Genomic DNA, 13473 nt, shown 5'->3' on the forward strand with positions numbered 1-13473 from the left:
ATAGAATAACTGTGTTTCAAAACTCAAGAACATTGCGTGTAGGGTGACTGTGATTAATTAGAATTTGTTTGGAAAAAGACCTAATGTAAAGGGAATGATTCTAGGCAGGATATTCAAATAACATTGCAAAGATGATTTCTAAGAGAAACTATTATTAGTTTATATTTATTATTTATATTATTATATAATTATATTAATAATTATTATAATTATTAATATAATTATATTATTATATTTATTATATTATAATAATTATTATATTTATTATAATTATTGGGCTGGTGAGATGGCTCAGTAGTTAAGAGCACTGACCGCTCTTCTGGAGGTCATGAGTTCAAATCCCAGCAACCACATGGTGGCTCACAACCACCCTCAATGAGATCGGATGCCCTCATATGGGTGTCTGAAGACAGCGATAGTGTGCTTACATATAATAAATAAATAAATATCTTTATTATAATTATTAAATAATTATATTATTATATTATTATATTTATTATTTATATAAACTATTATTAGTTTATATTTATTATTAGTTTAATATTAGAGTATATTAAACTTAGGTTTTAAAAGTCACTTCATTCATAGTATTGGGAATATAAAGATTGGCATTTGGAGCTAAACTGTTCTTAGTAATAATGTTCATTGTTTTGCTTTTAAAAAATCTGAGTGTGCACAAAATTATAACAGAAAGAGGAGATCCTACAAACGCTTTTTTCTCCTGGCAAAGAGAGAAGCTGGAGGCTAATAGCCGTCCTGCCATGACATCCACCACAGGGACTGTGGTGAACATTTTAGCTGGGAAAACTTATATTTGTAAAATCACAGTTGATGAAAAGCTCCAAACTTGAGCAACTGTAAAGATTTAGTTTTAGGAAAGAAGAAACCAAACTGACAAGATTTAGTCATAACTGGAAATCGCATTGTGGTCAGCAAGCCCATCGCAAAGTAACTGATACTGACAGCATTAACATCACAGGATTTATAGAGGCATGATATTATGTCATTGTTATTTAGATCATGTATTCACCTTTGTCCTCATGACCTGAGATTTAGATTAATCATGATCAGTAAAATCACTAGGGCTGTTTGCAAGAGGAAACAATTTCTCTAGTAGAAAGGTGGCATTATCCATAGAAAAGGAAAATGGAAAAATGTTCTGGGTGAGGAATAAATTAGTAAACAGCATAGGCCTCATTAATATTTGGACAGATTTAAGTTGTTCAAAGATACTCTAAACAAGACAACATGCTTATCCGAAGTTCTCATTACCCAGTGAGAAAATGAAGAAATTGAAGTGTTCACTTTATGAAACACTCTTTTGTACTTTGATGTTTAATATGCACATTTAACATTTTCTATAAGAAAATCTTTGGTTGGAATTTCAATTTTTAGGAATTAAATCTGCACTGAACAATTAACTAACAATTAACTTTATGATAGATAGTCTGTGAGAAAACTAAACTTATGACCTTAAGTAATCCAAACAGAACTGAACAACATTCTGTTTGTTAACATTAACGTATAAGAGCTAACTAGGTTTTTGTTGTCTTTTTTGTTGTGTGTATGCTTGTTTGTGTGTTAAAGTATACATGTGCCTATAGAAGTCAGATGACAACATGAGTGTTGGGTTTGACTCAGTGTCTCTCTTTGGCCTAGAACTTCAAATAAACTAGGATGCATGGTCAGGGAGCTGCAGGGATCCGCCTGTCTCTGTCTTCCATCTTTACCATCTTTTTGTTAAAAACATATGCCACCATAGCACCTGGCTTTTTATATGGGCTCTGGGGATCAACTCAGGTTCTTAAGCTTACAAAGCCCTCTCCTCAGGCCCCGTGTCCATTAGTTTTTGAGAGCAGAATGAATTGAGTAGAAAGTCAGGGGCACATTCTTGTAATTCTACCACTTGTGCATTGGTCTATAATACTTAGGAGTTCGAGGTCATTCTTAGCTTCATAGTCTAGCTTGGGCTACAGGAGACCCTGTTTCAAAATGAAATAACAAACAAACAACAAATGAACAAACAAACAACAAACATAGCAACAAAACAATATTCCCCAAAAAACATCCTCACAGAAAACTATGCAAATAGCATCTAATATCCTTTTTCTCTTTTTATACATCCTACACTGAAAGCTCTCTTTGAAAAATAGTATTCAACTAAATTTATGATTTTTTAATGTTACCACTTTATTCTTTTTTTTTTGTCTTTGCTTTATTATTTTGCATTTGGACCCATGACTCATAGTACTACTGAGTAGAAATTTGAATCTATGCAAATAAATTTTCACTACATATGACTCAAAATGGCTTGAATATTTCCAGAAACACAGTGCTGCACTCTGTGCTGACTAGTTATATGTCAGCTTGGTACAAACTGGAGTCATCTGGGAAGAGCTAAACTTGATTGACAAGATGCCTCCATCAGACTGGCCTATGGGAAACCTGTGGGGCATTTTGGTCTCTGTGTTCTGCAACCTTAGGGACTGTCTGCATTAATGATTACTTTTATGTCTTTTTCTGAGAAAATTATGTTTGAGTCCTTTTAGGAAAATCCTAAAATTAACTTTTATCTGGCTACTGTTTAGAAGTCTTTCTTACGCCCTGGAGACCATTAAGCACAGATAAGCAAACAGCTAGGTGAAGCTATTACTAGGAATCTGCTAGTCTGCCCCTGAGCAAACTCAAGTAGTATAATTGATGCAGGGTAAACAGAGACAATTGACGAACTCGGAGTGACCAGAAGAGGTTATGGATGGAAGGTCTCGCTTAATTATGGCCTTAGAGGTCTCTGAAATGTAGTTTAAAGATAGAGGGTTGTACAAGGTACACCCCTGGAGGAATAAAACTCGGTAAATAAGATAGATTGAATAAATAAACCTTTCCTACTTTATAGGATAGGTGATGAAACATTTAGTAAAGGGGCTAGGTATAAGTGTTTGTTATTCATAAAAAGACAGGTTCAGATATTTTGTTTGTCTGGAGTGCTTTCAAACTACAAATGCTGGCAGCCTAAAAGCAGGCTGTCATATAATAAGTGTGTTGGTTTGTGAGTACATTCTTTAGATTCTTTAAATCAGAGTTATAAGGCTAATAATGAAAGTAAAATCTGTTCTGTTTGTATTTTATAATTGTAACTGAACGTGTAACCCTGGACATGTAATGAAAAATCAAACACATAGTCTGTACCACTTGGTTAATCATTAGTCTGTGTTTGTTTTGGTTGCTAGTCAGTCAGAGGCACAGAAGAGGCCTGATTTAGCCAGTTAGAACTGTTAAATTCCCCTGACCATCCATACCTGACTCCCTCCCTCCCTCCCCTTGCTGACTCCTTATCTTCTTTGTCTGCAGCCCTGTCAGAAAGACCCTAAGACTCCATCTTGGTGGACAAGCTCCTCCCACCCTCCACCACCCCCTCGCTACCTTCTACAACTGTTCTTAGCACAGCAATGGAAAGCAAGCTAGGAAACTCTGTATTCATATATTTGTCTTACAGCCAGAATACCACTGCTTTTTATTGAGAAAGTTGAACTAAATGCCCAGCTCTGTATTTGCTTTTGGTCAAATTTATTTAATATTAATCAAGCAAGTGATATTTAAAACAAATCGTTCCATACACTTTTTATATTAGGTTGTGGTTTAAGTATATGGTAATTCTGTTCATTTAAAATTATTTGGTACATTTTTATGGACTAGGTTCTTTAGAAATAAGAAAAATATATGGACTTTTAAATCTGCTTTGGTTTATATTGGTTTTTGAGAAGTCATGATTTTTTTTCCAAACTGAATATTTGATATTCAAGTCATAATGCATTGAGCTATTTCTGACATTGTTTTCATAAGTTTTGAAGACACCATAGGTTGTAAGAGTAGCTTGATTTTATGCTCCATATTAATTTATTGCATGTTAAATGTTTATCTTGGGTATATCCCAAGTATAGCTTTTCACTAAACAGCCCTATTTTGTCCTACATACCAGAAAAAACCCATTAACTACATCATATGTAGTTTTCAGTTCATAATATGAAGTTTACCTTATGTGTGCCCTACTGGGTACTACAACATGCCTCTATTATGTAGACTTGTTCAGGAAGTTATATGATCTTAATCAAAATATGCAAAACTCCATATAGATGAGTCATACTTTGAATATGTTGTAAGATCTATTTTTTTCCTCTGAAAGTTACTGTTCCTTGGCAACACTGTTACCATGTTTGGTTATTTTGGGTTATTAACTAGTGGCTATAAAGATCTGAGTGTCAAATGGAATACGAGATAATGTCTTCATTGTGGGATTCCTGGAATGACTGGGCTCTGACTTAGACTTGGTTCTCAATCTTCCGTTTTGTGCCAGCTCTGCTTGCAGAGAGCATGTCTGCCCCTAGGAAGCTAGTAAAGAACCTGGCCTATATTAAAAGTCTGCAGCCTGAAAGTGCATGAGACACAGGAGGTTTAATCCAAATTAATTTGGAACATGTGTGTAGTACCCAGGGAGAAACACCATTCTGACAGATACTTCATTCAAATTCAGCCATTGAGAAAGGACAATGGTGGCATGTACTTTCATGTCCCACCAAACATCCACATCCTCAAGGAGGCCAGCAGGAGGCTTCCACAGCCACCTCCCCACACTTCATCTGGCCTTGCTACTAACCCAGAGCAGAGGGTAAATAACCTTACCTGATTCTACCCTTTGACCTCCTCAAACAGAGAAATTCCATAATATTAATATTTGAAGTTTCAGGAATTATTCATAGCAACCTGACTTTTGAATTGTATGAGTTATGTATTGAATTTTTATGAAGCTAGTTAGAATTAACAGAAAATCAGAAGTTACTATTTGTAAGGGACATTGTAATTAGTTCATCAGTAATTTACATCTATTACCCACCCATCCACCCACCCACCCACCCACCCACCCATCCATCCATCCATCTATCTATCTATCTGGTTTCTAGAGATAGGGTTTCTCGGTATAGCTCTGGACCAGCTAGCTATAAGGGACCAGGCTAACCTAGATCTCAGAGATCTTCTGGCCTCTGCCTCCCAAGTACTTGGTCCAAAGGCATGCACCACACAGACTTACAAATATCTATCTGGCATGTAGACTTAGAGTCCTTCATGTATATATCCAGGAGTGGTATGGCTGAGCCATGAGTAGTTCTATGTTTATTTTGCTTTCTTAAAGCATTTAAATATGTTTATGTTTGTGCATGCATATGCACCCATGTATGCATGTGTGCACACATGTGTGCATTTGTACATGCATGTGTGTGCTATCTATGACATAGAGGCCAAAGAAGCCGGGTTCTATACAGTGAGGAACTATACATCGGCAGCAATGACAGCAGCAGGGCAGATACACCCGACAGCAAGAGTGAAGGAACAGCTAAGCAGCAGGCATAGGTTCTTTCTTTCTATCCTCAGTGTTGTGTGTTCCTCGTTCTTCGTGTGCTTGATGACAGCTCTTCTAACGGGAGTGAGATGGAATTTAAACTGCTTTAGATTATGTTTCCCTGATCACTAAGGATGGTGGGTACTTTTCACATTTATTGGCCACTCCTGTTTTTCCTGTGGAGGACTGTTTATTTTGTCTGGGAGCCCATTCATTGATTGAATGAATTGATTTTATTGGTGTCCGAGTTTTAAATTCTTTATAGAGATTGGATATTAAACCCATATGAGCTGTGTCGTTTATGAAGATTTTTCCCATTCTGGTGATGCTTTCCTGGGCTGTGCTGAAGCTTTTTAACTTTTTAGAATCACATTGGCCAATTCTTGGAGTTCTTTTCTGTGCTGTTTGATTTTTTTTTCACCGAGAGACCTTGCCTGTGCCTACATCTTAAGGTTCTTTATTGGTGTTTCCTCTAGCAGTCTCAAGGATTCAGATATTTAAGTTGATGATTAATTTTGAATTTATGTTTGTATAGTGTAAGAGATATGGACTGAGCCTCATTCCCATATAGGAATGGATAATAAGGTAGATATTCAGATTTTCTAGCACCATTTATTGAAGAGTGCCATTTTCCAAAATATATTTTTAATATCTTTGCCAAAAATTAGATGGCTACACCCAGCTCAGCAGAATTCCTGTGCTATTTTGGCCTTTTTGCATATTTGTCTATTTTTATGGCATTTTGATGCTGTTTTAGCTCTTGTTGCACTGTAGTATATAGGTGTGTTGACATAGAACATTGTGATAACTCCACTATTATTTGTCTGTTAAGCATGGTTCTGGATAGTCAGGGATTTTGTACTTCCATAGGAATTTTGGAATTAATTTTTCTAGTTCTGTGAAGAATTTTATTGGGACTTTGCTGGATGGCAGTCTTCACTGTGTCTTCTTCCTTTCCTTGAACATGGGAGCCTGGAAAGTGGCTTCTTCAGTTTCTTCCATAGCTGTCTTCACATTTTTAACACAGAGCTCCTCACTTCTTTCGTTAGGTGTATTCCCAATATTTTGCTTTTCCTTTAAGCTATTGTGAATGTTACGTTTTCCTTGTTTCATTCTTGGGAATGTTGTTATTGGCGTATAGAAAGGTTGCTGAGTAGTCTGTGTTCAGAGACTAACATGAGACTTTTCTGACAGTGTTTACAATATCTGAGTGTTTTCTGTTAAAGTCACTAGTCTTTTAACTACAAGATCATGTCATCTGCAAATAGGGATACCTCGATTTCTTCCTTTCCTATTTGTATTCCATTTCATTTCTTTCTCTTACATTTTTGGCCAAGTTAAGACTTAAGAGTACTATATTGAACAAGAATAATGAGAATGGACACTCTTGTCTCATTTCTGATATTGAAAAAAATGTTTTCTGTTTTTCTCCATTTAGTATTACATTGTCTGTAAAATTATTGTACATAATCTTTAGTATATGTTAATCTACTTTTTAAAATTCCTGTTTTAAGAGCTTTTATCAGGAGGGAAGATGAACTTGGTCAAAGGCCTTTCTACATCTGTTGAGGCAATGATGTAGTTTTTGTCTTTTCAGTCTCTCTGTGTTGCATTAGATTATTGAACCAATCTTGTATTCCTCACCTGGGGGAAGACCGACTTGATCATAATACATTTGTGATTTTACTTTTATTACATGTATATGAATGTGGCTTGCACATGTTACACATACATTCATGCAAGCCTGCAGAGACCAGGAGAGGGCCTCCTCTTCCTTGGAAGTGGTGTTAGGGATGCTTGGGAGCCAACATGCAGGTGCTGGGAAACTGGGTCCTCTGTTAGAGCAGAAAGTGCCTTAGCAGCCACCGAGACTCTCTCCAGCCTCATATGTGTGATTTTTAATATATTCACAAGAGTATGATTGTAAGAATTTTGTTAATGTTCACCAGAGAAATTGGGCTGCAGACTTCTGTGTCTGTCTTTCTGTCTGTCTGTCTGTCTGTCTGTTACTCTGTGTGTGTGTGTGTTGTGTGTGTGTGCACAGGCATCTGCATGTGTCTTACATTTTTATCGAGTTGGTATCAGAGCAATCATGACTTTGGAGAGTGAATTTGGCCCTTTGCTTTCTCTTTCTATATATGGAACACTTTCAGGTGTGTTTCTGGTGTCTTAAAGTAGTTGAAGAATTATGGTGTGTTGAGGGAGTCATGATGCTTTGCCTTTTCATATTTATTGTGTCTCTGTGCTGTGCTTGTGCACTTGGCTTCCAGTTGTATTTTGAAATGTTCCTAATGAGAATCATACTTTGGGGGTCTTTAAGTTTTCATTTGCATGGGTTCTCATCTTTGCATAACAGTGTCAGGGCTGCTCTCACTTAGCTGTGCAGTCTGTTCTGTGCAGACTCTCTCTCTCACCCTTCTGGACAGTCCAGTTCATACTGTTCCCTAGGATAGTTAATGTTTTCTCTTGGTGTCTCCTAAATCCACAGGGAGTGTGAGAAGCTACACACTGAGATCTGTACAGTAGGAAGACCTCCTAACTATTTTGTCCATTCCCCACCTCCTGGGATGTAGCTGTAGTGTTAGTGGACCATCAGAGAGATTTAGGATTTAGGTTCTACAGCAATGACTAACAGGTATGACTAATTGGCCCCAGTGGTAGGTTGTTTTCATTGAGCTTCTTAGCAAAAGTGACCCACATTCAGGTTATTTGTAGTTAATAGACCTGCTCTAGAAAACCAAGAGCGGCAGCTACCTCTCCTCAGTATTCTACTTCCTGAGCCCAGCTTCCTGCTTCGTACTGTTTTTGGCTTTGAGGCTTCAAGTCCTCCAGCTGTCTATGACTGCATCCAAAAGCCATACTTATCCTGGGATGATTGCAGATTAAATTCCAAATCCCTCATTCTCAGCCTCTAAGGATAGTTTCAAATAGTGGCTTCTTTCTCAAGATAGTGCCTGGCCCAGCACCTTCCTTCTGAATCACACAGAGTGCAAGAGTATGATTCTGTACCACTGTGGAAACATCTGCCCAAGGAATCACTTTTTCATCAAAACCATCTTGATTTTAGGCCTGCACATGCTTTACAGGCCTATCCTGAATGTAGGAATCTAAGTCACTTTTCACCAGGGCCTCGAGCCTTATGCTTTGGAGAAGCTTTTTGCCTTTCCTCCCTCCATCCCCACCAGGAGAAGCTTTCTGCCTTTCCTCCCTCCATCCCACTAGGCATCCCTAGAAGTGCAGGGTGTTAGGCTTGGCATCTTCCATGAGCCACTGTGTTTTTACATTTAGATATCCTATGCATAGTCTTGTAGGTCCCCTGCTTTCTTTCTCTCTCTCTTTCTTTGGAATAGAGCCAGTGTTTTTTCCTATTCTGGTTCTTCTTTACTAGTTCATGCAGAAGCAACTCTTAGTTGACCTTCTTACCTGAAAGATCTCCATTTTAACATCTTGAGCTTCTCATTGGTATCACTTCTTATACAGAAGACTTTTTAAAAATGAACTATTATGCTTTAATGGTAATAACTGTTTAAAGTATTACATGTAAACTACATTCAAACATTAAAGCATTCAGTGTCTAGTTATTGCCATCTTAATATAGAATATGGTAAATTCTAGATGAGGAAAACAAATTTACAAGTCATTTTTATTTCTAAATCTATATTAACTCTCTTGTCAATTTTGTCTACCCGCCCTTACTCTGACTAATTTCTTCATTTGGAAGTGATTTTGGTAAACTTTGTTTCAAATTATATCATCCCACATTTGTAAAATCCATAATATATAGAAGGGTTAGGTGTTTTTTCTTAAAAGCTGTCTTGACTTATCTATGTCCCAATGTAATTATTGGTTTGATGACTAAAGAAACCTTTTTAATGTTATTTCTAGTTTACTTTTCAACCTAAATAGTTATTGGTTACATTTTATGTACAAAACAATGTGTTCATTATCTTCTCATGGATGAAGCAAGTTCCATTCTCAACATAAGGTTCAAGTTCTGGAGAAGGGAGGCAATGTTCAGCAAATTCAACTGAATTATGTCATACACTGGTGCCAACTTTATGACTCCCTATTTTTTTTAAAAAAAAAAAAACAACTTTTCCCTTATTAGCCTAAACTATATCAATAAGCTGTTTTTTGTTAGTTGGAATTTTTTTAGTTTAGTCTTAACCCACAAAGGTTTTCTTTAGTGTCTGTTACTCAAATTCTGTGAAAATATTTAAAAGTGTTATTGACTAGAAATTCTACCCCTCCAGGATGGGTGTATTGGATTTTACCATTGGTTCCCAGTGTTGTTATCCAGGAGTTTTGGTAGATTTTTTCAAATATAAAATCTTATGAGATTTGTAGCCACCAAAGACTCAATCCAATTGTTATGTGAAAAGTTGTATTCATTTAAAAAAAAGTTTTCAAAAGTTCAAATGATGTCTCCTATTCAGATGCACATTCAGCACAAATGAGTTTGTGATTTAACAGGTGGTTTTAGATGCTGAGTGTCTGCATTTCCTCTGTAACCAAAAAGCACAGGAAAGGTTTGCAATTTTTTGCTGCCGGACTTCCGTCCTGTCTGGTTACAAGCAGGGGATGTGACTACCACTGCATTTCATCTGTCTTCAAGTTCATCAGGAGCAGAACGTTGATCACAGGCCATCTGGACTTCATCTGACTTTGATAACACAGTGCAGAGGAGTTCTAAAAATAGAGACAGAACTCTGGTGACCATCAGGCGCAGCTTACTGCATTGTTTCTCACTTGTAGCCATGCATCTTGTGAGGTGGTTTCTGTGTCTCAGAGCGCATGTGTTAAGTGGAGCACTTCTGATTTAGTGCTTCGTGCATGCTTGAACACAGACTATGTTTGCGAATAATTGTTTGGCTTTCACAGGGAATCTGTGTTCTGCAGGGAGGTTTGATACATGAGAGGAAGTTGTGTCCTCTGGGAACTAAGCCTGGGAAATGCACTAGGAAGCTGTTATGGGTTGGTAATCTTTGAACTTCAAAACAGAAGACATAACAAACAGGCAGTTTGATTTGCTGTCTTGTTTAGGCTGGACTGGGAAGGATAGCATTGGTTTTCATATGAGGAAATGATATGGTATTTAGTTATCTGTTCATACCCAAGGCTATAGGACTCTGAGGCAGTGCTCAGCTTTCCCGTGTTTGTCTGGATTTACTCTGATAAAATAGGGGTTTTACCATGTACAATGTTAGATTATACCCCAAGACAACACAAGAGCTGACACAGAGTTTTGTAGCTCTTTGTGTACTGGTGGATTGACTTTTCTCTGACCTCGACTTTGTTAATAACCATGGGTTTCACATGCTACAACTAGTCTTATAGCTTATTCTTATTTTTATTCTTATTTTATTCTTTTTTAAAATCTTTTTCAGATATTAGCTCAGTCATGTACTGAAATCCTGGAGTTGAGTCCTTCAAGTGTCTGTGTAGGGGGTAAGTGTTTAGAATTTAAAAATACCATGTAAGAAACTATTTTTCTTTTCCTCCTAGCTAAAAGATGTGATTTGAAACTCATGTTGGAAGGAGAATAACAAAATTAACTTTTTTGGCATCTTTTTTGTATGTGTGTAAGAATTTTTAAATAATTCCTTGAAATATTTCTATTTTAAATTCAATTTTTAAGATTCAAATGTTACTTTAAATAATGAGCATATTGTGCGATGGCTTTTAGAATGTTCTGTATATTCAGTTCATGTTTGAGACCTTTTCTATGGCAAATAGAATAAAATATAGAATCCCTTATCTGATTGGGTGGTATTGGAAACTGCAGAGCTCTGTGCTCTAACGACCCGACCGTGTTATCTCATCTGCCAGCTCCAGGCACATACGGAAGTGACTAGGGGCAGAGTGCAAGAAGGAAACAGGTGGCTTCATCAGCTGCTTCTCCAAAGGCTCAGGTTCCCGCCTCCCAGACATCCTTGCCCAGAGAATCTGCCTCTCCCCAGCCGATTTTTTTCTTCAAGTTGACCTAGAGTTCATTTTAGCATAACTTTATTTAGGAAAGGAAAAAAATAAGGTACCATCCTGATCAAGGAGAAGGGGAATATATCGTGTAATGTGTAATTTATCACAGAACATCATGGTTACCAGACATGCTCTTCTGCATTGCATCCCCTACCTCCCTAATACATGATCACTGAGACACGGAGGGGAGCGGGAAGCATGCACAGGCACATTCCAGAGCAGCAGGGTCTTTCTAAAGATGGAGATCATTAGTTTTCCAGGAAAAACATAGACAAGTAGGTAGAAACTACATTAAAATAGTAGCTTTTCTTTATTCCATTCCTTCTTGAGTAGTTTGCCTAGTTTGTAAACTTCAACAAAATCTGAGCTATATCTTTAATACACGTTGAAAAATAAGAACAAACCCAAAATCCCAAGAACTTCAATTCAACCAATATATTTAGAATATTAAAATAGGAACCTTCCCACAAGAGAGACCTATGATGTGAATGTATGTGTGTGTGTGTGTGTGTGTGTGTGTGTCTGTATACATATGTGTATACTTGTATTATTTCTGTTCTTTTTTAAAAAAGATGTATTTATTTAATGTATATGAGTTCATTGTAGCTTTCTTCAGACACACCAGAAGAGGACATCAGATCCCATTACAGATGGTTGTGAGATACCATGTGGTTGCTGGGAATTGAACTCAGGACCTCTGGAAGATCAGTCAGTGCTCTTAACCACTGAGCTATCTCTCCAGCCCTTCTATGTTTTTTTTTCTAGAAGAGCTTTGCTGTTTTGTTTTTGTCTGTTTGTTTGCTTTTGTTTTGCCTTAGAGCTGCCCAATTCCTAAACTGTAGTTTGCTCAGATCAGCTCTTCAACATTTTCTTGCTTCAGTTCGTCTTTGGTACAAGAGGTCATCACCAGTGGGATAGCTAACATGTTCTATTGTGGTCAAGCAGCAAGTATTCTCTACCTATTGAGAAATTGGGTCATCAACTTTTCTTCTATCATATTCTTTCATATTCATTCCTTCTCTAAAATTCAGTGCCTGTAGATATTGTAGATAAGGAGACAGTAAAGCAGCTTCCTCTAGTCCCTCCCCGTCATGGCTGTCAGTAAACAGCAGAACAATCATTGTATTGTAAGCTTATAGGCAACAGAAGACAAAACAGGTTGACACGTTGTTTCTTTGGTTTTTTATTAACTTCCTGAATTTAATGACTGAGAGTACAAAGAAAAAGAGCACATTGTTTCTCAAAAAACCTGTAAGAATAGAATTGGGGGAGTTGATATAAGTCAGGTAATTATTGCTATATTTTAATTCTAATACCTGAGTTACTATTAGAAAACACTCTGATAAACACCAAAGTAGCAGCCCCGTGTGACAATGAATGCTGTTTCTACTATCCTCACCTAGAGAGTCTAAAGGAATCACGTTTGGTTGGAGTTGCATATTCATAGTTATTGGTGGAGAGGATCAAATGTGGAAATGTGTGCTAAACCTCTCCATACTGTGGCTCTTCCTAATAAAACACTGGTTACTGTGCTCATACTTTTCTTTCTTTCTTTTTTCTTTTTTTTAACCTCTAGAGAAATTTCAAGTTGTTCTGAGTGGAAGAGCAGTGACATCGATCAGTCATGATGGCAGTGTCCTCTGTACATTTACTGCGAACAGCACATACACAAGGAGTAAGACCCCAGGAATGCCAGCATCACCTATATGTCTTTATCACACAGAATCTTGAGTATTTTTCTTCTTTCAAAAGTATTTATTTTTATGTTATGTGAATGACTGTGTTGCCTACACACGTTTGTGCCTAGTGAGTGCCTTGTGCCTGCAGAGGCCAAAAGAAGACATCAGATCCTTTCGAACTGGAGTTGTATATGATTGTAAACTGTTATGTGGATGCTGGGACCCAAACCCACCTCCACTGGGAAGAACAGCAAGTGTTTTTAACATCTGAGCCATCTCTGTAACCTAAAATATTCTTTCTTTTTCTTTTCATCCATCCTTCCTTCCTTCTTCTCCCTTCTTCCCTCCCTCCCTCCCTCTCTCCCTCCTTCCCTCCCTCCTTCCCTCCCTCCCTCCCTCCTTCCCTCCCTCCCTCCCTCC

The 13473-nt window shown here is 37.4% G+C and overlaps 1 protein-coding gene across 2 annotated transcripts in view; it reads left to right on the forward strand.

Moving 5' to 3' along the window:
• Window positions 1–13473, forward strand: part of Antxr2 (ANTXR cell adhesion molecule 2) — a 132910-nt gene that overhangs the window by 26549 nt on the left and 92888 nt on the right. For both annotated transcript variants that reach the window (XM_028773658.1, XM_028773659.1), the window contains 2 exons: window positions 10783–10843; window positions 12951–13049. In XM_028773658.1, the coding sequence (XP_028629491.1) occupies window positions 10783–10843; window positions 12951–13049 (160 nt within the window). The remainder of the gene's footprint in view (window positions 1–10782; window positions 10844–12950; window positions 13050–13473) is intronic.

The sequence above is a fragment of the Grammomys surdaster genome, unplaced genomic scaffold (assembly GCF_004785775.1).
Source record: "Grammomys surdaster isolate TR1022 unplaced genomic scaffold, NIH_TR_1.0 233, whole genome shotgun sequence".
Taxonomy (NCBI): Eukaryota; Metazoa; Chordata; class Mammalia; order Rodentia; family Muridae; genus Grammomys; species Grammomys surdaster.